This window comes from Medicago sativa, chromosome 8 (assembly GCF_051527215.1).
Source record: "Medicago sativa cultivar Bolivia chromosome 8, Bolivia_mono, whole genome shotgun sequence".
NCBI lineage: Eukaryota > Viridiplantae > Streptophyta > Magnoliopsida > Fabales > Fabaceae > Medicago > Medicago sativa.
Window position 1 is genome coordinate 77,115,655 of NC_140756.1, and position 24,765 is coordinate 77,140,419.

At 34.2% G+C, this 24,765-nt stretch overlaps 5 protein-coding genes across 9 annotated transcripts; 4 read left to right on the plus strand and 1 right to left on the minus strand.

The window, feature by feature from the left end:
- The first annotated feature begins 437 nt into the window (after window positions 1-437).
- Window positions 438-2,876, plus strand: LOC146901714 (CRAL-TRIO domain-containing protein C3H8.02-like). The gene is made up of 6 exons (XM_085733809.1): window positions 438-646; window positions 778-930; window positions 1,368-1,514; window positions 1,686-1,838; window positions 1,968-2,090; window positions 2,408-2,876. The coding sequence occupies exons 1-6, from the start codon at window positions 518-520 to the stop codon at window positions 2,480-2,482; spliced, it is 780 nt and encodes a 259-aa protein (XP_085589935.1). The 5' UTR covers window positions 438-517; the 3' UTR covers window positions 2,483-2,876.
- A 2,330-nt stretch (window positions 2,877-5,206) lies between these two features.
- LOC146901715 (uncharacterized) lies at window positions 5,207-8,813 on the plus strand. Of its 2 annotated transcripts, XR_015021349.1 has the most exons (7): window positions 5,207-5,407; window positions 5,541-5,693; window positions 6,459-6,605; window positions 6,913-7,065; window positions 7,226-7,348; window positions 7,582-7,763; window positions 8,262-8,813. XR_015021349.1 is itself a non-coding variant. In XM_085732208.1 (6 exons), the coding sequence occupies exons 1-6, from the start codon at window positions 5,279-5,281 to the stop codon at window positions 8,337-8,339; spliced, it is 783 nt and encodes a 260-aa protein (XP_085588334.1). In that variant the 5' UTR covers window positions 5,207-5,278; the 3' UTR covers window positions 8,340-8,813. The 2 variants fall into 2 exon arrangements, 1 of the variants encoding a protein (XP_085588334.1); XM_085732208.1 differs by lacking the exon at window positions 7,582-7,763.
- An 826-nt stretch (window positions 8,814-9,639) lies between these two features.
- LOC146901716 (uncharacterized) lies at window positions 9,640-10,956 on the plus strand. Its single transcript, XM_085732214.1, has one exon. It carries the CDS (start codon window positions 9,705-9,707, stop codon window positions 10,353-10,355), a length of 651 nt encoding a protein of 216 aa, XP_085588340.1. The 5' UTR covers window positions 9,640-9,704; the 3' UTR covers window positions 10,356-10,956.
- Window positions 10,957-12,338: 1,382 nt separating this feature from the next.
- On the minus strand, window positions 12,339-15,664 carry LOC146901717 (putative apyrase 7). Of its 4 annotated transcripts, none has more exons than XM_085732211.1 (4): window positions 15,492-15,628; window positions 14,180-15,208; window positions 13,831-13,911; window positions 12,339-12,912 (listed from the first exon to the last, which is right to left on the minus strand). In XM_085732211.1, exons 2-4 carry the CDS (start codon window positions 14,985-14,987, stop codon window positions 12,362-12,364), a joined length of 1,440 nt encoding a protein of 479 aa, XP_085588337.1. In that variant the 5' UTR covers window positions 14,988-15,208; window positions 15,492-15,628; the 3' UTR covers window positions 12,339-12,361. The 4 variants fall into 4 exon arrangements, with proteins under 4 accessions (XP_085588337.1, XP_085588336.1, XP_085588339.1 ...); XM_085732210.1 differs by having other exon boundaries at window positions 14,180-15,429; window positions 15,473-15,612; XM_085732213.1 differs by lacking the exon at window positions 13,831-13,911 and having other exon boundaries at window positions 15,492-15,664.
- Window positions 15,665-18,018: 2,354 nt separating this feature from the next.
- Window positions 18,019-23,427, plus strand: LOC146901718 (VAMP-like protein YKT61). The gene is made up of 6 exons (XM_085732215.1): window positions 18,019-18,464; window positions 18,856-18,953; window positions 20,208-20,312; window positions 20,487-20,552; window positions 21,596-21,682; window positions 23,081-23,427. Exons 1-6 carry the CDS (start codon window positions 18,272-18,274, stop codon window positions 23,129-23,131), a joined length of 600 nt encoding a protein of 199 aa, XP_085588341.1. The 5' UTR covers window positions 18,019-18,271; the 3' UTR covers window positions 23,132-23,427.
- Window positions 23,428-24,765: the final 1,338 nt, after the last annotated feature.

A 24,765-nucleotide genomic window follows, 5' to 3' on the forward strand; every position in this document is an offset into this window, starting at 1 on the left:
TGGACTTTGCGTGTGGGATGTTGTCTTGAATCCACACGCAATGTCACTAAACTTATATGAAGTATTTGAGTTGAATCAAGTAAATTAACTAAAAAAATGTTGTTGTAGTCGTAAAAAACATATATATAAAACGTATAAAAAAAATATTTAAATATGAGTTAAATTTATAAAAGAATGTAGTTTAATTGTGGTGGGTTGACAGTCTAAAACAGTTTTGCACACACAACCAATCAAAACATTCTGAATTGTCATATATGACAATTCAGAATGTTTTGATTGGTTGTGTGTGCAAAACTGTTTCGAACTGTCAACCCACCACAATTAAACTCTTAAATATTATTTTCATAAAAATAAATTTTTATTTTCTTAAAAAATGTTGTTAATAACAAAAAGACACACAATAACAGCAACACGTATGTTCATGTTACTAGTATTTATAGGGGGAAAATATAGAACTTGAAGAAACACAGAGTTGGAAGAAAACAGAAGGTGAGAGGAGAAGGAGACATTGAACTGAATGGCGTTGTTTCGTGTCAAACCAACCACCACTCTTCCTCGTCTTTCTTCAACAATTTCCTTTCGAACCAAATTCGTAGTTCGGAGCTGCAATCTTCAGTTCCAACATCAACCCAACGACTCACAAAAGGTTCTTCTTTCTTTCACTCTTTTCAATTATTCATTTCATTCATATGCCAATAAAAATTATTCAACTTACATAATCAAACTTTCTTAACTTCTTATCAAAATGTGATTTTTTTTTTCTTGAAAATTTTGCAGTTAGTTCTGGAAGTGAAAGAGAGGCTTGAAAAAGAACACTATAGTCTTCCTGTTGGTAGAAATGGTAGGGATGACGAAGATATGATACAATGGTTTCTGAAAGATCGCAAGTTTGATGTTGAAGAAGCTGTTTCGAAGTTGACTAAAGCCATTGTATCCTTCTTTTCATCATATTTATATGATCATTCATTTTCAAAGTTTATTATGCTTTGTTGAGAAAATGAAACCGGAAAATGAGCTCTAATTTTCAATTGATTTATTTTCTACTTTCTTGTATTATGTTATAGCACCAACATTTCTGTCCAAAGGCGTGTCTGACACGTGTACGTGTGTGCGCGCGCGCGACACATGTCCAACACCGGAAACATTTGATCATATTTAAGTATATTTTTCTTCAAATTAGTCGTGTTTACAAGTCATTGTTTGCGTCGTGTCAAGCCCTTGTAGGTTATCATATTATTGTTGACATTGATATTTAATTCAAAAGTTTCCACCTTTTCCAGTTCCAGTTATCACCTACTTAAGCAACAAGACCCTCCATGTTTGCAAATTTTATGTACTTGTTGTTACTTTACATTCTACTTTATTAGAAATGGCGTCAAGATTTTGAGGTGTCTAAATTGACTGAAGAAGCCATCAAAGATATCTCTCAAACTGAAAAAGCATATTTACATGAATTTCTAGATATCAACAACAGACCTGTGCTTGTGGTGGTAGCATCAAAGCATTTTCCTAAAGTAAGTGTAGATTTTGTTGTAATTAATTATAGCATGTATGATATTATTGAAAGAAAAAAACAAGATATTAAGTCTTTCAGTTGGCACCACTCAGCACAATCTATGTCTACTATCTTGCATATATTATAGTGAACATGTCCATTACAATCAGGATGAATATATATGCCACAGGAACAGGACCCTGCAGATGATCAAAGGTTGTGTGTTTTCTTAATTGAGAAGGCATTGAGTAAGCTTCCCACTGGGGAAGAGGAAATACTTGCAATATTTGATCTGAGAGGTTTTGGTCCGGAAAATGCTGATTTTAAATTCTTGGCATTCTTGGTAATGTTTTTTCTACTATCTGTCAAATATTTTTAGTTGAAAAATATGCAGTTTCATCCCTGATATTGCTTGAAATAAAAGTTCTAAAGCATCATAAAATAAAATCTAATATTTCTTTATTTTTGGCAGTTTAATGTATTCTACAATTACTATCCCAATCGATTGTCGCAAGTATTATTTGTGGATGCTCCTGCTGTGTTTAAGCCATTTTGGCGGCTTATGAAGAAGTTGTTAAAATCACATGCGTCTCAGGTAATTGTTACATATTTTAATTGTTATATATAGTGAGCAATTAATACCAGTATTGTCTGTTTATAGTATGCTAAGGGTGGAGATCGAAACCTCGATCTCTTTATTACTTCACTTTGCAATTTTTTTCATCAAGTCAACTTCATATCTCCGATTAATGTGTTACATTGGTGGGAGAGTTGGACACCTGACATTTTTATGATTCATACCTCTATAACATTCTCATCACATTTTGAATCGGGAACAAAAATCAAACGATCATGTAGGATTATTTTCAGCCTTGTTTGACATGATTGGTCCATTTTCATTTTCTTTTACAGGTTAAATTTTGCTCTGTAGAAACTCTCAAGGAATATTTTACAGATGAAACTTTGCCACCAAACTTCAGAGATTGAAAGTTATTTTTGGAAGATATGAAAATTGCTGTCATTGAGGAATCAAAGAAGAACTATGGTGGAGATAAGGGAATCATATTATTGGGTTGAAATTGAAATCAACTCATTTTAAGAGTAATACCATATAGAGGCAATATTGGAGAGTCAAATTCATGTACCTGGAAGACATGTGTAATGTGTTGTTTATGCGATCTAGTCTAAGGAGGAGGAATGCATTTTTAGTTTATTGATTTTTTTTTTTTGGTGCATTTTCATTTTATATTTGCAAAAATACCTCTTGTATAAGTGTGGTACAAAATGGCGTTTGAAGTAAATATGATATCAGACCAGTGTGTATTCAATGTATAACTAAGTTTGTAAGTATGCAATGTCTGTATAAATAACTTGTTGAGTACGTAAGTGTGTATGTGTGCATTCAATCAAAACAAAATTTTATTCATCTAATATTTCTAAGAGTTTCTTTAAGTTTTATCTCCTAAATTGATCCAACTGAGTGAGTGTGTGTGAGATCAAACAAAACTTGAATGCATTGTTTGTGTTCTAACAGTGATATCAGAGTTATTGGTTCCGATCATGGCATCTCGATCAAATGGAAGTTTCCCCTAAGAGTTTCTTTAAGTTTTATCTCCTAAGTTGATCCAATTGAGTGAGTTTGAGACCAATCGAAGCTTGCATATGAAGATGAAGACACAAAAACTGTGATGCTGATGGTAACCTCAAAAGACGTTGGAGTTAGGTCAAATTTGTGGTACATAGATGTCGCATCTTCTACAGTCTACACACCATGACTGGAAGGAAAATTTGTTTTATTAATCATGATGAAACAACAAAGAGAAATATGAAACTTTCGTATAGTAGAGCTCACTTACTGAAGAAAGTGTTGGTGAAGTTCTGATTCAAAGAAAATATGGAAATCATTCAAGAATATCTCAGAAGTATTGTTTGTTCTTGGGATGAAGTGTGACCTTATAGAATTGGTCAATTACTTGATAAGGGTTACAAGATGATCACCGAGGGAAAACAACTCAAAGTGTATGATGGCAAGAGTATACTCGTCTTAAAAGCACCTATGCCAATAAGAAATTAGGGAGCTATAACATCTCAAGGACAAAAACTTCAGCCTCAAAGGCTACAAAGAATGTGAAATGATCCCATGTAATGAAGTATACTTTGATGGTGAAGTAGTGCATTTGGTATTTTTTGTAGATACTGAACAGGTAAGTTATGAATGTGCCATGAAAGACTCAAGGTGGATTAATGCTATGAAGGAAGAGCTTAATTCAATTGAGAAAATCAAACATGGGAGCTAGTTAATCTACTAGTTGAGAAGAAAGTGATTTGTGTGAAGTGGATGTGTAAAGTGAGGCAGAATCCAAGTGGATGAGTGCCCAAATACAAGGCAAGACTTAAAAGGTCATATCGGCTCAAAGAATTAGTCTATTTCAATTGCACATAAAGGATACTATGCTCAAGCTAAAAATTACACTCATTAGTTACAATGCATTTTTTTTTACCAAAACCTTTATCTAATAAATTTTTCATATTTTTGTTTGGTATCGGGTAATCAAAGGAATAAATTTTAACATATGGGTACTTTTCCCTTTCTCTTGTGAGCCGTCACCAAAACCCTAGTTTTATTCTTATTCATCCACCAAAGAGGGGTGATTTAGGGTCAATTTTTGACCCAAAATCACCCCTCTAACTCGTTTTCCTTTTTCCCATTTATTGAAATAAGTGATTTTCACATCTATTTTGCTTTTTATTTTGTGATTTTGTCGTCTTCGTGCGACGTTAGTTTGTTCGTCGTCTTTGTGCGACATTGTTTGTCTTTCTTGTTTCTCTCAGGTATTTGATCGGTTCAGATTGTTAGATCAACTTTGATCTAGTGCAGATCCAATCAATGACTTTGGCGTCATCCACGTTGCAGATCCGGAGACATGGTTATTCCGGAGATTTGAATATAGTCATATGTGTAGGCATTTGTACTTTGCCGTTTATGCTATTAACATGGATACCGTGAGTCTGTTCACAAATTCATCCTTTTTGTTTTTAGCAAATTTGCACTGTATCGATATACTCTATCAAGTTGAATGAATGAATATCATTTGTTTTTGTAAAAAAAAAAAAAGAATAAATTTTAACTTTGTGGTAAGTCTTATTGGTTGACAAGCTTCTGATCATAGTCAAATTTTATTTACCTCCCATCCAACCTCTAATTTTGACGGCCATTTTTCCTGAGAACAGTTAAGAAAAACGAAATTAAGTTTTTATTAATGCTTATTTGATATTACTATTTTGATAACATATACTCCTTCCGTTTTAAAATGAGTGTCGTTTTACACGCATATTAAGAAATGCAATAATGTTGTTTAAAAACATGACATTTTTACTAAAATGGCCTTTGTTAACTACTGGTGCATTTTCAATCGTTATAAATTAAAGTAAAATGTGGTACTTTGGAAGTAGTGTGCATAGTAAGTAATAATTAAGGGGTACTGTTGGGAAAAAGTAATTAATAGTGCATTGAAAACTGAAGGTGATATTCATTTTGAAACAATTTTTTTTGCTAAAACGACACTCATTTTGAAACGGAGGGAGTATGTATGAAGCATTTAAAAATTAAAAGAAGGAAAAAAAAAACAAAATATATATATAGGAAAGAAAATAATAATTTTGATGTACCTCTAAAAAAGGTTTTAAACTATCAACGACCTTAAAATCATCATTTGGATTTTGGAGCATAGATGCGGTGGGTGTGGATACAGACAAGAAACTGAGAAGAGAAGACTGAATTGAATGGCGCTGGTTCGTGTGTTCTCAACAGCCACCACTCTTCCTCGTCTTTCTTCATCCCTTAGAACCAAGTTTGTGGTTCGAAGCTCTTCTAACCTTCAACTCCAAATGCAATCCAATGACTCACGCAAGGTACTTCTTTCTTTCTTTCTTTCACTCTTCCATATCCCAATAACAATTATTCAACTTACAGAATGAAACTCTCTTAACATCTAAAAGGGTATATCAAAATGTGATTATTTTTTTGTTTGTTGATATTTTGTAGTTAATTCTGGAAGTGAAGGACAAGCTTGAAAAAGAATACTATAGTCTTCCCGTTGGTAGAAATGGTAGGGATGATGAAGATATGATATTATGGTTTCTGAAAGATCGCAAATTTGATGTTGAAGAAGCTGTTTCCAAGTTGACTAAAGCCATTGTATCCTTCTTCTCATCATAATTATAGCATCATTAATTTTCAATTTGTTTATTAGTAATTTAGAGTTTGCTTTATTGAGGAGGTGGAACTGGGAAATGAGTGAAAATTGGTGTATTTTAGTTTCTGCTTTCATATGTTATCATCTATGTAGCATCAATTTTTAAGACCGAAGGCATGTCCAATGTTTGTTGTTAAGTGTCTCACTTTGGATGAGATGAAGACTAAATATACATCTATAAGTGAGGGCAACCCTCACCTTACAAGCCGATATTGTTTGGTTGAGTTAGACCCAACTCAAATTTTATCATGGTATCAAAGATTATTCAAGATCCATTGGGCCACCTGCTATCAGGCCATCACAATTGGGCCACACTCCAGATGTCCATTTCTGGGAGTGAAGGCACCTGTCGAGAGTAGGCATGAACATAAATTTATAAGTGGGGGCAATCCTCATCTTATAAGTTGGTATTATAGGGTTGAGTTAGGCTCAACCCAAATTTTAATATTTGTCTCCATTAACACGAGTTACACTACACCGACACATTTGATTACTTTCATTTCCTTGTATAACCGATCTCTATGTATCGGTATGTGTCTTGTTTGATCTGTCTCACTGAATCATAGGTATCATACTCCTGTTAATATTGATTTTTATTATTCAAAATTTTCCACCTGTTCCAGTCCTAATTTCCACCTACTCAACCAACCAGACCCTCTATGTTTATAAATTTTATGTACTTGTTACTTTCCCTTCTACATTATTAGAAATGGCGTCAAGATTTTGAGGTGTCTAAATTGACTGAAGAATCTGTTAAAGATGTTGCTCAAACCGGAAAAGCCTATATTCATGACTTTCTAGATATCAATGACAGACCTGTGCTTGTGGTGGTCGCAGCGAAGCATTTTCCTAAAGTAAGTGTAGAAGGTTATAAGTTGTAGTAGTTAATATTTCAACCCTTTTATAATTACTTTATATCATTCATTTTTTATATTCTCTGAAACAATCAAAGAGAATATAAATGTGGTTAAATGAATGAAACCAAAACTTTCTCTAGGTAAAGGACAGGCAAATTTTTCAATTTTATGCAGGCTAATTATTTATAATTAATAATTTCTCCTGGGCACTCTGATTAGTAACAACAAACCTACCAGTGTGTGTCATAGATCTTAAATTTAAGGGATGAGATTGCTTAACTTCACATAAATAATTATGTCACAGGCACAGGACCCTGCGGACGATGAGAAGTTATGTGTTTTCTTAATTGAGAAGGCATTGAGTAAGCTTCCAACTGGGAAAGAACAGATACTTGGAATATTTGATCTCAGAGGTTTTGGTACAGAAAATGCTGATCTTAAATACTTAACGTTCTTGGTATGTTTTTTAAATATCTGCCAAATATTTATAGTTAGAACTCCACGGTGGCATTGCCTAACTTGATTTGTGTTCATGAACTACATTACCTTGCTGGAAATAAATGGTTCCAAGAGCTGACAGCGTCATGAAATCTAACATGTTTCTTTACTTTGGGCAGTTTAATGTGTTCTATTATTACTATCCGAAGCGACTGTCTCAAGTACTATTTGTGGATGCTCCTTTTGTGTTTAAACCAATTTGGCAGCTTACCAAGCCGATGTTAAAATCATATGCTTCTCTGGTAAGTGTTACAGATTTTGAATGTTCATGTTTTCTATATAAGAGAAAACAGGTATTCTTCCCTTTGTACTGAAGTGTGGCTTATATATGTCTGGATCATTTTTTTATCTTTCTCACCAAATTATGTACACTCTCGCCCTACTTGTTATGTTTGACTTTTGCGTTTTTAATCATGGCATGGCAAGTATACTCAAGATATTGAGGTTGTTAAGATGGTTTTATTGTTTGATGAAGTTATTCATGGTCAATATTCAAATCGAGACGTCATTGGGGGTAGAGAGAAATAGGAGGTAACTGCTCACTGTTGGGGTAACCCTAATGTTGGTAGCCAACCATACCATTCACCTTGTGAATTTGAGGTTCAAGTCTTAGAACCTCCCTATTAAGATCAGGTGGTTCCATGCCAGAATCATCAGGTGAGCTAGACAATGATCCTATCCACGAGTTCCTCTTTTCTTTGGGATGGCAAGCGTATTTATAATTTTTAATTGTGATCAGTGAGTCAATTAGAAGAATATCTTAGAGTAGTATTACTGCATTAGACATAACTTTTTTATTTAACAGAAAATGTCATACATTAGACATAGTAATACGTTGTACATAATTTTTGAAACGACAAATGTCAGTATTAGTATATATTATGCTAAGGGTGGGGATCGTACAGCTCCTTAACTCTTTCACTCGAACCACTAAGTTAACTTTATATCCCAAATTTATATTTATATTGGTGGGGGGAGTTGAACACTGACCTTATATCACTCCAATCTTTTTTCTCTCCCCCAAACCAACTCATTCACCTTATAACTCCTATTTTGGCATAAGATTGTTGGCTCACATTTTGAAGTGAAACAAAATCAAAAGATTATTTTCAGCACTGTTTGACATGGCTGCTCCATTTTTATTTTCTTTTACAGGTAAGATTTTGCTCTGCAGAGACGGTGAGGAAGGAATATTTTACAAATGAAACTTTGCCACCAAACTTCAGAGATTGAAAGTTATTTTTGGAAGATATGATAAATGTCAGTAAACTTTACAGAGACTGTTTAGCATTTATCTTGGACTTTCAAAGATTAATATGTGGATCTGGCAACAGCAACTCATAAGAATTTTGAGAGGCGTTTTTGAAGAACCATGCTTGTATAGGCATCCCATTTCCTTGTATCTTCTTATGCCTAGTATGTAGGAATCAAAGAGGAATTATGCAGGAGATAGGGAAATTATATTAGTGGGTTGAAGTTGAAATCAGCTCCTTTTAAGAGTAATACCATATATAGAGGCAATATTGAAGAACCAAATTCGTCTGCTTGGAAGACAGGCGTTGTTTATGCGATCCGATATGAGGAGCAAGTATTTTCAGTTTATTGCTTTTTTAGGGTGCATTTTCATGATATATTTGTAACAGTATCTCTTGTATTACTGGTGCAAAATGGTGTTTGAAATAAATATGACAATTCTTTTTCCTTAAATCATTCCAGTGCAAGTACAAAATTTGGCTGTTACTATGATTCAGAGGAGTACACGGCAAGTTAATTTCTCTTGTTCGCGAGTATGGTAGTATTTAATTAGTTTTCCATCAAAATATAAAATCTCTGTATTAAGTTGGCAATTCACACTGATTGAAATTGATTTACGACACTCTGACTGAAATTTGTTAATGAAAATGCTGATTATGTTACGCTAAAAATTGCATTTAGTCCTTCAATAATAACAGGATTGTCTGGTGTGTCCTCAATTATGCTTGTAGACTTGGTCTTGTTTTTGCTGTTTAGCTTAATCACAGGTTTACCATTTTCACTATTTCCTGCATCGAAGTTGGACGTCAATTTAACAGAAAATATATAACGGTGTTTGAGTTTTTAAATATACACATAAATATTATTTTTTTTAAGGGAAATATACACATAAATATACTAACAATTTAAGGTTCCGTGGTATCATTTTCTTGACTAATATTACTATCTTATTCTATTTTGAAATTTCGATACTAGTTACACCAAAATGATTATCTCTTCAAATATTATTTCTCTATTTGCAGGAAAAATAAAAGAGTATTGAATCTGTTTGAAATAGTTTTTGTTTTCAATTTTTGAAATATACAAGTCATTTTTTCACAGTAGTTATCCTTTTACGTGTTTTAGTTTTTTAATCCCAAAACTAAAAAATTCAAAACAGTTTCCGAAACTGTAATTTTTAAAAATAGTTTAGCAAACAAGTGTTTAAAAACTAAAAAGGTAAGTTTTTAGTTAAAAAATAGGTCGCTAAACGACAAAACCCTCGAGAGTTAAGCAAGCATCGTGGTCAATGGTATTATTGAAGAGAAACACAAGACAATAAGAGAAAGAAAAAGGAAGAGTAAAATGGAAAAAACATGGATCGCAGCGATGTGTTTGATCATGGCTATGGCTTTGATCTGCAACACAACTGCCACCGAATCCCCACAGTACACCGTCGTCCACACCGAATCCGATTTCGAGATCAGACTCTACCGAACCTCCGTCTGGATGTCCGCACCTGCCACAAACATCATCTCCTTCGAAAAAGCCACACGAAACGGTTTCCACAGACTCTTCCAGTTCATCCAAGGCGCTAATCTCAATTTCTCTCGAATTCGAATGACTACACCAGTCTTAACAACCACCGTCCCTGGAACCGGTCCTCTCGAATCACAAGGCTACTACGTTAGTTTCTATTTGCCGACCAAGTTTCAGGAGGATCCACCGCTTCCGTTACCGGAACTGAATATTAAGAGCTATGGATTTGAGAGTCATTGTGTTGCAGTGAGAGAGTTTTCTGGGTTTGCGAAAGATGAGAGGGTTGTTAAGGAAGCGGAGAAGCTGGATTTGAGTTTGAGTAAGTGGGGTGGTGAGAGTGAGGTGAAGAGGAAAGGTGGGTATTCGATTGCGCAGTATAATGGTCCTTTTAGGATTGCTAAGAGGAGGAATGAGGTTTGGGTTGATGTTCATGCTCCTCAATTAGGGTGTCCAGATGCTGGTGTTGCTGCATATTGATCATTGATTATTGATAATGTATCCATCTAAATGATTAATCTACGTTCCAATCAATAATCATATGTTTATATTTACTTTTATATCATTATATTGTGAAAATATGATCCATTGACTTGTGTTTATGTATGTCAAAAAAGATTATGAACCTCATCTTGAAAAGTTATCAAATTCATTATCTTGAAATCTACACAAAATATACTTCTCTCTCTGTTTACCGGAGAGGAAAGGTGGGTATTCAATTGCGCAGTATAATGGTCCTTTTAGGATTGTTAAGAGGAGGAATGAGGTTTGGGTTGATGTTCATGCTCCTCAATTAGGGTGTCCAGATGTTGGTGTTGCTGCATATTGATCATTGATGATTGATGGATGGAGGGTAGCTTCATCTAAATGATTATTACTCTATGTTCTGTTCATATGTGTATTCTGAAACATTTACATGATCCATTGACTTGTGTGTGCGCCCAAATACTATACATTTGTGTTTGTGACTATAATAGAATTTCTCGTGTATGTATAACAACAGGAAAACAGGATGTGATTGCTAATGTCAAAAGTCATTATGAACCTTGTTTGAGAAATTATCAAATTTATTTTCCTCAAATCTAATTGTATGAGCTACTTTTTGCAATTGAAGAAGAGGAAATGAACTGAAAATAAAATGTGTAAACAAGCAGAAAACAACTGGATATTTTTATAACATCTTTTTGAACACTTACACAAGCGCTTAAGTTTTAGGTAAATTCTTTCAAATGCCACTAAACCTTGACCTGATAGTTGTCCAAATTCGGTGTGTTTGTGCATGGGTGTTCAATTGGAGAGCTACATATCTAATTGTATGTTTGTAAAGTCGACCAACTATTGAACTCTCTATCTGGACGTGTTATCACCACAATTTTAGAAACATTACAAATTGTAGCTTCAAGAAGGACATGAGTCGAAATTTGATATCACCATTGGAAAGAAGAGGCTATTATACCATATCCCAGGAGAAGCTAAAAAATTGTTTATGAATGTCCAGTGGTATGGAAACTGAAAACGAATATACTTTTCTTTTTCACTGCAAAAATGGCAGTGTGTTGAAGAGAATTTAAACAAACATGCTGTAGGTTGGTCTAGCTGTGGTTCAATTACCTCAGAGTATCTATTTTTGTAGGTACTCGAATCTGAATTATGTTTGGAGCACGAACTGCAGAAACTTATGGTTACAAAAGCTCTCATTCATTTACAGTTGAGCAATTCAATATCTTCAATTGTAATCAACTTATCGGAAGTTGTCAGTTTCATCATCTTATACCTTCCATACAACATTGTTTTAAATTTTAAAGCTAACTCTAACTAGTCTAATTAATTAGTCAGGAGACGCCAAGACGGCAGCCAGTGAAAGCTATCCTCCACTATCGCATGATCCAACAGCAGACCCCAAAAAAAATCAAGAAAAGAAAAACTATGAGTAAAGCAAATATCAGATTAAGGAATAAAGAATGTTTGTAGTCTTTATACTACAATATTGGATATTTTAACATACTTTCAAATACAAAAGGAAATACCCTTCTTTCTTCTACATCCGGTGTTTAAACAATAACAAACCCATAAAGTTGCTAATATTAAGTGTTATTATGATTCAAAGGACAAATATTGATTGCATGATTAGACACATTTTCAACTTCTCAAGCCATATATCCTTTAGAACCCGCCATACATTTTGGATGACATTTAGGCACCCAAATATTTTTCTTCAAAATTATATCAATTGACATTGCACATCGCGTTTTGCGGGAAAAAATAAAAACAGCAAACGCACAAAAGTTTCCCAGCCAATTTTTATCAATGTTCGTGGATTTGGCATCAAAAATTGGGAAAGAAAACTACTTTCCTAATGGCGTATATGGTTTTAAAAAAATTTAGTGCACCATTAAATAGTATTGGTCTCTAAAATCTTCAGTTCATCCTTTCAAAGTGTGTAAATGATTGGCAAAGGAAAGATAAAAGAATAATGAAATATTATATTAGTTAGCTCGATGTCTTGTATGAGTATGGGATGGCAAAGACGAACCAGGAGCAGAAGCCCTTCTGCCTGGCATAGGTAGCTTGATTTGAGTACAATAAACAATAAATAAAAGCAACAGAAGTACAGCAAAGAGAGTAGTTGGAGAAGACATGACCTTCACATTCTTTAAAGTTGAAAGTATAGTCTGGGATTTGTGGCTTGAAATATTTAACCACTGAAATTTCCCTTCAACCAATGCAGCTCCTAATGTCCAAGAAACATCACCTGGACCAAATTCCATTTCTACATCACCAAGACATAGACCATACTCGATCAATGATGCCATGTAAGCCACCCGGAAACAAAATTGTCCAGCATAATTTGGATTGTCAGAAATATTGCTCAAGCCAGCCCATACATTTGAACATATTTGCTTGCCCGACTCCCAAATCATTGTTAAATTGGCCCTTGGGCTCAAATTTAGCTTATTGTAGACAAAAAAGAAACCAGATAAAGCATGAAATCGCTTCATTGGGTGAGCAACAGCTGTTAAATTAAGTGCACCAGTGCCTGCAAGGTATATAATGAAACAGAGTAAGAATCGGTTTGAATAAACTTATTAGCAAGTACTTCAGGTAGCTACTAAAAGAATCTTACAATTACTATGAGTTTAATTTGGTCAACAACTCCAAGTTATAAACATGCGTTTTTCAAACAATAGCCTTTTGTATAATTGGAAATTGCAAATTATTTTTTTCCCTAGGCTCTTTTATATAACTTTTTTTATAATCACCTGTGAACAGATTTTTTTACAAGAATCGTAAACTTATTTTAATTGAGAAGTTCTCATAAAATAAAAGCTAATCCAAACTGGGCCTATGTTTCATGCAATTTTCAAAGAAGCAAGACCCCAACAACCCTAAGTTATCCCACTTCCATGTTCTTTTGGCTGCCCTGGAGGTGGAGTTCTGTTAAAGACACATGTGCAATAAAGACCAAGTTGACTACATGCTAATCAGAAGTAATAGTTTCACATTATCAACGTTTGAAAATTTAATATTTCTAGTATATAATTTTCATAGATGGGGTGGGTTGAAGTTTCTTTGTTGGTTCTTTTACTTTTTTACTTTTTGGGAGTGTTTGTTTCAAGTTATCTTAACATGTTCCCAAAAATATATGTGTAGGAAATGACTATTTCCATGTTTATTAGTACAACTGTACAAGGTTGACAACTTTATTTCCATGCACAAAATATATTCAATGTCCACTTTCATTCCCAAAAGGGGATGGGAAAGTAGATTCCTGTGATATCAAAATAAAATTGTTTAAACTTTCCTTTTTATCCCAATAACTTCCTCTACATTCCACTATCATAAAAGATTTCTAAGAATGTCATTAATCGATCATTCTTTTATTAAAATGCCTTGGAATAGCATTCTCATCAGAGTGTTCCAGAGAATGTGATTCCAAGGAAGGCATTCACAAAACCTGAAACAAACGCCACCTTTGATGATTTTTCAAAGGTGAGTTTTGGAGAATGGCCAGATGGTGAGGAGGAGATGGAAGTACCTACATAAAGACATATATAACACCGTTACTTCAAATTACATAGGGACGCTGACATGGGTCAAGACGCGATACCGACACATGTGATGATTACATTGCTTATTAAGATTAGGGATAACTTCATCCAACCTTTGCTCAGCTGAGATCAATGTTATAAATTTCAATTAATATGTGTTCTTCAATCTACATAGTTAAAGAGGCTAGGACAAACAAAAAAAATTAAAATTAAAGTGTAAATAAAAAAAATACAAACGAATAACTATTCACTTACCAATTCCAGAAAATAAACTTGCTTGGCAATTAGCTCCAACTGACTGATGCGACACTTGAGAATTGCTCAAGTTCATAGCAGCAGCAATAGCTACTTCTCTGCATTGTTCCCAATCAGGTTCTCCGACAAGACTAAATGTTTTCTGGGGTTGACTATGATTTTTTCGGGCAGTGGCGTCAAATCCAGAGCAATAATTACAGGTATAGTTTTGTACAAAAGTAGACATCAGACAAGGATGACTGAGTTCATATCCACTTCTACTTGTTTCTCCACTCTGATTATTTCTGAGCATACTTACAGTCCTATCAAATGCTTCATTTAACCCAAATGCAGGCAACGAGTACGCCACAATCCTATGTTCAACCGGACCAAATTCCGACCTCATTGCATTCACATCATCCCCGGTATCCCGATCTATCTCCACAACAATCTGCAATGATGAGCCACCCAAATCAACAAGTCCCAAAGTGGAAGACTCGCGACGATAATCATCATCAAAGCTACCCATCTTATAATTCAAAGCCACCCAACCATAATAAGCTTCCTCCCTTCCACTCAAAACCCTAATCCATCTCTTATCAAACATAAAAGAATGATCTTTCACAACAGCCTCAACATCCTCCAAAACCCGAAACACATCATCCCTCGGAAGCCTCCTCATTCCGGCAGTAGCCATAACAAAAATCGGCGTATCATCATGCATTTTACGGGGAATTAAACCTTCCGCCCACACAATCAAAGGCTCCAAAGCTTGTCTCACTCCTAAAGAATCATTAACTAATTTATCTAACCCGGGTTCGGTTTGCATACAATGATATTGACAAGAGTTTTTCCAAAGTGAGCTATTCTTGTTTGTTGCATTATTATCAGGATATGAATGTAGCAAAATTGGTAAATTTTTCTTACTTACTACACTCCCTGATATCCACTCATACACATTAACACGCGTTCCTGTGCTTCCACAGTCTATAACAACGGTGTAATAGGACGAATTATTGGGTTTCCAGCTATGAGATTCAAGATAAAAACCTATAAATAACAGAATCAGGATGAAAATGACTGTTGTGATTTTAAATAACAATTTGTGTTTAGTGGCGAATCGTTTATGTTTGGAAGGGGATTTGGGAGCTTCCATTAGAAAAATGAATGAATCAAACCCCTTACGAGAACAGTGAGGTGAGGCTGATGGGTTCTAACATTTATTTGAGTTGACATAAACAAAACAAGGTTCAGATTCACTACCTATATGGCTATATCTCTGTATCTGTATGTAGCTTATAGAACACTCTAAGCCTAAAGGAGATGAACTTACCTTAGAGATTAAGAAGAAGAAGCTGTTACTTTGATTTGATCCGCGATTATGTGATAAATAAGTAACTCCATTAAGGAGCCAGCATCGGATCGGAGTTGAGAAGGTGAATTTACAAATTTCAAGTTTTTTCCTTTTCCTGGGAATTTTCACTATTTCACTTTCACATTGTCAGTAGTACCAACTTTTTGCAGGGTTAATAAAAATAAAAGTTTACTTTTTTTTTTTTTTTTTACAGAAAAAACAAAAGTTTATACGAATATTTTTTTTGACAAAAAATGAATATTTGTGAGTAAATATCACTTCCTGTTTAAATTAATTTTTTTTTTATCTCTTATCTCTTATGTTAAAATACGAGTAAATCACCAAATTGATCCATGTCTTTGTATCAAATTTTCAAATTGGTCACTGACTCTATTAATAACTCAAAATGGTCTCTATCTTTGTTAAACATTTCTCATATTGGTCTCTGACTCTATTAGTTCTTTTGTATTTTAAGCCATTAATGTACCAGATAAGATCCAAAAAGCATTATGTCATTAAAGACTAAATAATATCCAAAAGACATTTAGTCATTAACACTCAAAATACAAAACAGCTAATAGAGTCAGAGACCAATTTGAGAAACGTTTGAAAAAGACACAGACTATTTTGAGTTATTAATAGAGTCAGAGACCAATTTAAAAATTTGGTACAAAGACAATGACCAATTTGGTGATTTACTTCCCTCTTAAGTAAAATATCTCTCACTTGAAAAAATGCTTGAATTACCTACATCCCCCTCCCTTAATATAAGAGGTAAGAGAGGTGGCGTTTAAGGTGGGAAAGGGAAGTATTTTCCCACCATGGGAAAGTTGAATTTTTACCATTAGATCTAACTCAGAACACAGATTTACCATGGTCTGTCAGTATCAAATCCACTTCAATTTCTCTTTCTACCTCCTCTCTCCACCCTCAAGAACAGAATCAAACATTTTCAATGAAATATTGGATCCATTGTTCTTCTGGAAAGAAAAGAAAAACGTGAAACAATGTTCAGCAAAATAAAACCCAGCTTTCCCTTCACCCTTCTTGCCCCTTTGAAAACAAAAACCGACCACCATCGTAGCCTTTCCATCCGCCACCGCCGTTGGTGTGTTATCATTTTATTTTTTCAGTTTTATGGTTGCGTTCAAGTCAAGAGAGCAGGAATTTAGAAGGACAGTAGTTCTATATTTTGATAATTCATGATGTTCAACCATGATAACACAGTCGTAATAAAAAGATAATTACATCTCCATTTGCCTTAAAGTACAATAGCAACTAGAGATAAAGAAATCAAAATCTGGAAAACACAATCTGCTTCTTCCAAGTCTACTTCTCTAAACAAATTTGTGAAAAAATCCAACCAATTTTCAATCCAATTTGCAGAAAATAAAAATCATATCTTTTTCTATGTCTCCTCTAAAGAAAGACGATCTGGTGGCAGAGAAAATAAAACCCATTGCATCTGTTGGAACCATGTACATAAAGCATATGTTGACAGTTCAATTTTGGATCGTTGCAGGATCCATTGCATCTGATTTAATTGTAAAATTCCAGATCTAGAGGATGAAGAAACTTGAAAGAGAAAGAAAAAAAATAAAGTGTAGGTAGACTATCATAAGATCAATACACCTCTTTAATCTAATGGTAAAAATCCAACTTTCCCATGGTGGGAAAATACTTCCCTTTCCCACCTTAAACGCCACCGGTAAGAGATGTTAGAAAATTACATATTATGAAACCCGAATACATAAGTGATAAGAGATGTTGGTTAATCGAAAGATAGTTATAGTGATTCATATGTTAAATTGAATCATATATATTTCCATTGAATTTTTGCAACACAGTCTCACATCTTCACCATTCATTTTTTTCTCCCTTTAGGATACGTCTTTGTGGAATATCTTATAACTATTTGTGTGTATTTGTCAAGTATCTTATAAGTATCAAATAAAATATATATTTTAAATTATCCCCGTGAACTTAGCTCAGTTGGTAGGGATATTGCATATTATATACACGGGCTGGGGTTCGAACCCTGGACACTCCACTTCTCCACAATTAAATTGTGTGTGCTCCGGTCATTAGGCTACTTATTTTAAATTGAAATAATTAATTATGATACTCTGTGTGTATGTATTCGAGAGTATCCACGAAGTATCGGTATCCGATACATATTTGATACGAGTACGCCTACATTTTGGAGTATCCAGACTACATATACTATACTTTTTTGATCATATAATCTAGTAGCTAGAAATTCCTTTTTCAAGATGAATAAGTTTAATTTTATTCAGACTACACTTTTTTGATCATATAACATACTTAATAAGTGCGATGTCCATAGATTGAACCCAAATCTTTACGTATCGGTATCAATTGAGCGAAGTTTGAGGGACAACTTGCCTTTTTATAAAATATTTAATTTTATTATTTATTTATATTCAAAATGGGACAAAAGTAAGTTTAATTTGATTTTTGACGAGTACCCGTCACCTTTTCCCCCACATTGACAAAACCAGATGCAAGTAAAATACTACCCTCACCATAAAGCGAGGCAGCGAGCATTGGTCTCAGCTCCGCAGTTTCATCTTTCCAGCACACACGCTTCCGCATCATATAAAACTCTCAATCTAATTTACCATTCAGTCCTTTCCTTAACACACACACCGACTGCGTGCGAATCACAACAAAGAACAAAAAACGAAGCCGCGAAATAATACTTTCCAGAAAGAGAAAACCGAAAGAAGAAGAAAAAAATGAAGATCACGGCTCTGTTGGTGCTAAGATCCACCGGCGATGGTTCAGAATCGGTGTTTCTCGCAAACGCTTCAGATGTGAGTCACTTCGGTTACTTTCAACGATCCAGCGTTAAAGAGTTCATTGTTTTCGTAGGTCGTACCGTAGCTAATCGTACTCCTCAGGGTCAGCGTCAATCTGTTCAGCACGAAGGTTTGTTTAATTCCATATTATTCCTTCAATTTCCATATCTTAGGGTTTCGAATTATTGGTTTCCGAATTAAATTTATGCGAATCACGCATTTTGAATTTTGTTTTGCGTTGATCTATCTGGATCGGGTTCATATTTCGTAATTTACATTGATTTTAACCTTTTTTTTATTTTTTATAATAAACATTGTAATAGAAAGGATTATTGATTTGATATATGGTATGAAGCACTGACACATCGACACCAGTAGTATTATAAGAAAATGATATAATTGAATGTAATTACCTGTTTTGGTGTCGGCCACATGGACACTCCTTCGATCACAAGTGTTGGTGTGGTGCGTTATCGAAATTGCGAGTGTTTTGAAAATCTCCTTGCATTTTTTATTTGTAGAGTACAAGGTGCATGCGTACAACAGAAATGGACTTTGTGCAGTGGGATTTATGGATGATCACTATCCAGTTCGTAGTGCGTTTTCTCTTCTCAATCAGGTGAGAGTGAGAGCAATGTGTATTGGTTCAATGTTGTATTTATTGTTTGTAGCATATTATGTTTCGAGCAACCTCGTGGTAGCTTGTTAGGTTTTTCTGCTGTTTCCTTTTACCTTTAGGTTGCAGTTATAAGACTGGTTTCTTTCTGTTATTTCAGTGCTGACTATTAATCACATCGATGTCTTCCCATGTTCCACTTGAAAAAAGGACATTTGTCGAAATTTAATTCATTTACTCTTATTTTTCCGTTACTTAGCCGACCCCACTTAGTGGGATAAGGCTTGGTGGTTGTTGTTATTTTTCCGTTGCTTGCTTTGTCCTACAATTTTGAATGGATTTGTCCAGTTAGAGGCATTTCATGTTTAGGTGTTGACTCTTTCTTCATGCAAGTTACCTTGCCAATCACCATGGTGTACTTTGTTGTACCACATCATTAAATATTTCAACAAATACTCCGTAGTGAGATATGGTCAGACGACTGTGTAACTTTTTATACAATTTATGTCCCTGGTATTGCTGAGGACACTTTAACTGTGCATTGACGCTTTAGGTTGGCCCCTCTGCTCGGCTTGAATAAGTTGGTCCAAGTCCAACATGATTTTTGGATACCGAAGATTTGAGATCCTAAAATAATGTCTTATTAGTAATTTAATTTATGGAGATCTTGATACTTGCTGTCTTTGTTTTCCATTTAGTCATGGATTATTGTCTTGTTATCATACTAACCCAATCTTGTCTAACTTCCTCGTGAACATGCTCACAAAGGTAACCGTCGAATCAACGATGACCAATTTTTAGATTTTAACTGTTGGGGTCAAGGTTTTATGTTTGAGTTCTATAACTTCTATCTAGTACCAATATGAATATGTTGGATTAATTCAGAATCCAATGAAATCATTGAAACAATTGGTTAGTTTGGTAAGAATGACATGGCACTGCCCAATTAGCACAGTGTTATTGACGTTGTTTTTCCCCTGTCTTGCCACCATGTCCGTATGTAATATATCATTGGTTGGAGTTGGACGTTATACTTTATATCCTTCAATTTTGATAACACGATCTCATGTCCGAACATCTGCTTTCCTCTATTTGTCTTTATATGTCGAAGGCTCGAAGCAACTCCGCCTGCGGCTTTAAATTCCCGTATGTTTGGGTGGCGGATAAGAATAGATGCCAGTTATATCAGATGGAATGCATCTGATGCACGCTATTTAATTGGTTTACTAGATGGTAATAAAATATGATGTCCTGCAGGTGCTGGATGAATATATTAAAAGTTTTGGTGAATCATGGAGAAGCATTCAGGCAGACAGTACTGAACCATGGCCCTATTTGAATGAAGCTCTCACGAAATTCCAGGCATGTAAATGCCTCTGCATTATATTGGCTTTAGCTAGAATAATAGTTGAATTTACATTAAAGAAATGTATAATATTCACAATTGTTTCAAATAAATTTTTTTCTTTTTGACAACCTTTCACATGATGACTTTTCACTCAAACCCTCCATTTTATGTTCCTGTCAAATCTCCAGGACCCTGCAGAGGCTGATAAGTTGCTGAAAATCCAGAGGGAGTTGGACGAAACAAAAATCATCCTTGTAAGTGTTTAGCATGCATGGCATTGTATTGCAACGCAACATATGGGTTCCCTGCATCTTTTGTCTTCTAAATTTACTTAAGTTAACAATGATATGGTTAGTAATTTTCTAAATGAAAATTTTGTTTGTTTGAGATTCGGCATTGGTTTTCAAACAGATATCTTTAGACAAAAATGCCAGTATCATGCAACCCAAGCATCCCTGCAGAGCAAAATATAATGCACTATTACAAATTTATCCATTTCATAGCATCGTGATGTGATGTAGTAGATTCTAATGATGTCTGTCACCTGATTAGCAATCTTTCAGTTGTTGTTGTATGTTTATGTTTCTTATTAATGTACATATACTTGGCCATATGTTTGTGTTTCTTTTTAATGTACTGTGTACATATACTTGGTCATATTATACATAATTTGGTTATCTTGATTTAGTAATTTTATGGTACTTGGGCTTTTCCCCTGAAGCATGGGTGCTTCTAAAATGGTGTACCGTACCCATTTTTACTTTGATTAATCCAGGGTGGTTGATAGTACAACAAAAACGTACAAGCGATGGAAAAATAGCATAAATTATTTTGATATTTTGTTGTATTTCAATTCTCTATCTTGCTTATGATGGAAATAGTGGAAGCGGTGGATAAGAAATGTAAATCTATGTAGCATGATGATGATAGAAGTGTGGTTAAACACATAGTTAAAATACAAATTACAAACAATATATACTATTTTTTTGTTTATCATAATTAATATTCTTTTTTTTCCCACCATGTTTTTACAACAACAATGGTTGTAATTTACTTGAAATTTTTTATTTTTTATATTTTATATTAACGTACCCGTACCTTCATTTTTCTAAATTTGTCATATTTCGTACAGTACTAGTACCTGTACCTATGCTTCATAAGGCTTTTCTCATTCCCTCCTCACTCTATTGGCTTGTTTTGGTACTCTGCATGATTTTCTTGTGTGTAGATTTCTTAGAACCACATCACACACAAATGTAGTGTTTGTCAACATATGATGGTTTTCTGTTGTAAACAGCACAAGACCATTGATAGTGTGCTTGCACGAGGAGAGAAGCTGGACAGTTTAGTTGAGAAGAGTTCTGATTTGAGTGCAGCATCGCAGGTAAGCAATACAGCTCATGTTTTATAACTTCGCCTATGGATTGCCCGTGATTCCGTGAATGCATATGTGACATGTACATTCAGGCATCTGTTATTTCTGCAACTCTTCTTGTTTTCTGTTACTAAAGCTTTGGTGTATGTGGGTGGTTATGGTATTCATTAAGCATGTATAATGAATATTGCTGGTTAGGTTCTTGGCAATGCTTTTATTTAAGTGATCACAGGAAATAAATCATATTAAGAACATGCAGCATGCAAATAGGAGTTCTTCTTTTCTTTTCTTTTTAAATAGACTTTGTGCTATCTGTCTTTCTAAGTCTATCTACATCAGAATGTGCTCTCATATAAGCTGGTAATAATATATCACCTCTAAGGATACAGGGTTATAAATGTTGCCTAGGAGTCAAGAGACTTAAGACTATGCATTCTTATTTTAAACTAATCGTCGTATGATGAATATACTGATAGGACTAATTTCTATCTGAACAAGAGAGAATGCAATGTTAATAAAAACTGGAAGAAAAGTGCAATAAATGCAAGAGCAAATGCTTCCAGCCAAGGTGAACACCTATAGATCCAAGTTACAAGCCAAAAAATGAGAAGAACACCATCTCTCTGACTTCAGATCTGTTGCCTGTGTCCCTTAACTATCCCTCCAATTTGCTATGCACATGGTAATTTCACTTCTAAAAGATAGATCCAAGTTACAGGCCCAATAATGAGAAGAACGCCACCTCTCTGACTTCAGATCTGTTGCCTGTGTCCCTTAACTATCCCTCCAATTTTCCGTGTACATGATAATTCCACTCCTAAAAGGTAGCATTGATCCACATAACCCGAGCATTAGAGTCTTGTTGGGCCCTTTCCTATTTATTACCAATAGACTCCAGAAACCTATCAATACCACCTGCCTGAAAAGTATCTTGAAATGCAGTGCTTCAAGGGACTTGGCAATGTCACCAACATTGATTATCAGGTAGCTCAATTTTGCTGAATGATTTCTTCAGTTGAGCCAATTGCCCCTTCAGTGTATCTTAATTCTTCAGCGACAACTCATACTTTAGAATGAAATCATTAGCAACCAGCCAAACACAGAAGCGTCTAGTCTGCATTCTTAATACCGTATAGAAATTGAAATTTGTTATCTGGTCCTTGCTTTTATTGCCTTTTTAGTTATACAAGGTTGTCTATCATCATTTATGCATCTAATGATTTCAATCTTCTCTTTTTCAGTATTTATTTCGGTATTTAATTATTCTATAACGAAATATATGATTTATATTCAATACCATAGTTGGTTGTATTTCAAGAAGAGGATTTCTCAATTAACTATTAATTGAAATTTGTTTCCCACTTACTTTGCTGAGCTGACAATAATATGATTTTGGCATTTGAACAGATGTTCTACAAACAGGCGAAAAAAACCAACCAGTGTTGTACAATATTGTAAGCTTTCAAGACCGTCAGTATTATGCGAGCTCGTCTGAATCCTGTTCCGACATTGATGCTGTTGGATGGGGCGAAAATAGCTTCATATGTCTATATCACTCTACATTGTCTGTTTTGTGAAATTCTGTGATCTTCCCGATATATGTATTGCAGACGGGAACGAAATATTAGCCAAAGGTCTTACCATGTTGGCAAATTAACATTCTCCTTTAACCTTGTTTGAGATGCTTACTATGATAAATTATAGTGCTTTGCATATATAATTGTTTTTATGAAACCATTCTAAGTTAATTTGTATTGGTTATTGTCACGTGTGCTCATCTATCATGTTTCCTGCTATAATTATATGAGCTTACTTGGAAGTGGAGTCTCAATTTTTTTCCTCGTGTCAACTTTTGAAATATATTATTAACGTAATGATTTTATCTACTTGTTAATGTTATTTGTTCATGTCCAATACTATGTTATTTTTCGTTGAAAAAATATTATATCATATAAATATATATGAAAATGTAGCTAAATATAAGGTGATTTTATTTATTTATAAATTTGTAGATTAAATCATACGAGTCACTTTATAAGTGTTTAATCTTTTTTAATCACCTAATCATCATGTTTAATAGAATTCAATAATGATATATTTTTTTATTTCAAAAAAATAATAATGGTATTTTTTTTATTTTTTTATAGAGACCGAGTTATAGGAACGAGTCATTCGGTTTAATCCAGTTCAGTCATGCGGTTCGACCAATGACTCAGTGGTTCGACCAGTGACCCAGTACCCTTACTGAATTGATCACCGAACCGGTTTTTAAAATTATGGTTAATATATCTTCAATTTGACAATGAAGATTTTATAAAATATAAAATGTGATCGGTTTAGTCTAGGTTGCAGATTTCTCACGTTTGAGTACCTAGAATATGATGATTAATAGAAGTTTATATTGTTATCGGAATAGAAAGCCTAGTAAGAAGGAGAATAAGTTGTGGGAATTGAAAGCCTAGTAAGAAGGAGAATATGTTAAATAGCACAGATTATTGATTTTGAAAATAAAGATATTTTGATTCTTGTTTATATTACACACTTAACTATTTATTACTATCTATTTTTTTTAATTATTTAATGGGTTAAATGTGGTTTTTCCCCTGCCATTTTGAGTGAATTCCGGTTTACCTCATCTACTTTTACTTTTTCTTTCTTTTAGATTTCAATATTGTAATTTAAAGATTCTTCTCTTTTTGATCGTCAAGAGATCAAATTTTAGGATTAAAGGTACTTTCACCTTTGCCATTTGACCAAATTACAATTTACCCTCTTTCATATCATTAGCTTTGTTTACAATGTTTGAATCTAAAAAATATATATATTATGTAAGCCGAAATTCATTCAAATAAGTGAGGGCAGAAGTACATTTTTGGTGTAAACCGACGCGCAACTGCAGAGATTAATCTTCCGAGTCTTGTGAGACTCAAATGGGCGACAAACTCTTCTTAAGAGTTTTAACGCTGTTGCATGCCTAAGGTTAGATTCGATTGGTTAAACTAGAAGAGACATGTGTCATCTCATCTAAGCGCTCTCGGGTGACATAAGTACATTTAACATTAACAATTTGATCATTTATTTTTCTTTTTTCT